Below are 1,012 nucleotides of genomic sequence, written 5' to 3' on the forward strand. Positions count from 1 at the left end.
AGAGAGAGAGAGAGAGAGTGAAAGAGAGAGAGAGAGAGAGAGTGAAAGAGAGAGAGAGAGAGAGAGAGAGAGCGTGAAAATGAGCACGCATGAGTGTCTTATCACTTACCCATCATAGGAGATCACTTATCTATCATATGATCATAGGTGATTACTTATCTATCATATGATCATAGGTGATTACTTACCCATTATAGTAGACCACTTACCCATCATAGATAAACGCGCAAATTAACAAAGCGTCTTTGCCCCGCAGCTGTCCCTGGCCGACATCTACACATTCACGCTCCTGCAACCGCTGCTGGATGACTCAGCCAAGGCTGCAGCCTTCAAGGACCACGGCGCCATTAAGGAACATGTGAAGCGCATCGGAGCGGTGCCTGCCATCAAGAAATACCTCGATAGCCGTCCAAACACTTTCTTCTAAGGCGTCCAACAGTATTCCCGTTATTCTACTGCCGGGGAAATGGAGAAAAAAAACGGTTTTCAGAACGACTTTGGTGTGTCCTGCTCCGCGTTCTGCTTGTGCGGAGATTTGCGTTAATGTTCTTTACGTGTAAAAAAAAACTGTAAGAAAAAATCGGCAACAGTACGCGAATGTTCTAGTCCGAACCGTCCTTGAGTTTCAGGGATTTAGTGTGGTGTAGTATAGAAGTAAGACAAACAACAGTAATTAATTCGGTGCGGTTTATTACGTTAGTTTTTACGTTGTCACTTGTCGCGTATATAACGCATCGCCGAGCGTTCGTTACGACATGTCACGTGTAATGTCTGCTTCTCTCTATACATCTCTATACAATGTCTGCTTCTCTTTATACCTATATGACCGTCGTTGTGCCCACAGCTCACTCTTCATTTGTCACATTCTTGTTATGGTAGAGTGTACGCAATAAAACAACCCGTGGTGCTCGCTAAAACTGCGTCTGTATGTGTTGCTCTCTAAAATGTATCTATCTCTGTATCTCTGTATCTATCTCTGTATCTATCTCGCTCATCTACTCGTATGAAAGAC

At 43.9% G+C, this 1,012-nt stretch overlaps 1 protein-coding gene across 1 annotated transcript in view; it reads left to right on the top strand.

Annotated features, from left to right (window-relative positions):
• The window catches only part of LOC106819160 (hematopoietic prostaglandin D synthase-like), a 4,637-nt gene extending 4,210 nt beyond the window's left edge, over positions 1-427 (top strand). Inside the window, exon 2 of the mRNA XM_014823813.1 lies at positions 257-427. Within this exon, the coding sequence (XP_014679299.1) occupies positions 257-427 (171 nt within the window). The remainder of the gene's footprint in view (positions 1-256) is intronic.
• Positions 428-1,012: the final 585 nt, after the last annotated feature.

Source organism: Priapulus caudatus, unplaced genomic scaffold (genome assembly GCF_000485595.1).
Source record: "Priapulus caudatus unplaced genomic scaffold, Priapulus_caudatus-5.0.1 Scaffold2911, whole genome shotgun sequence".
In the NCBI taxonomy this organism is placed as follows: domain Eukaryota; kingdom Metazoa; phylum Priapulida; class Priapulimorpha; order Priapulimorphida; family Priapulidae; genus Priapulus; species Priapulus caudatus.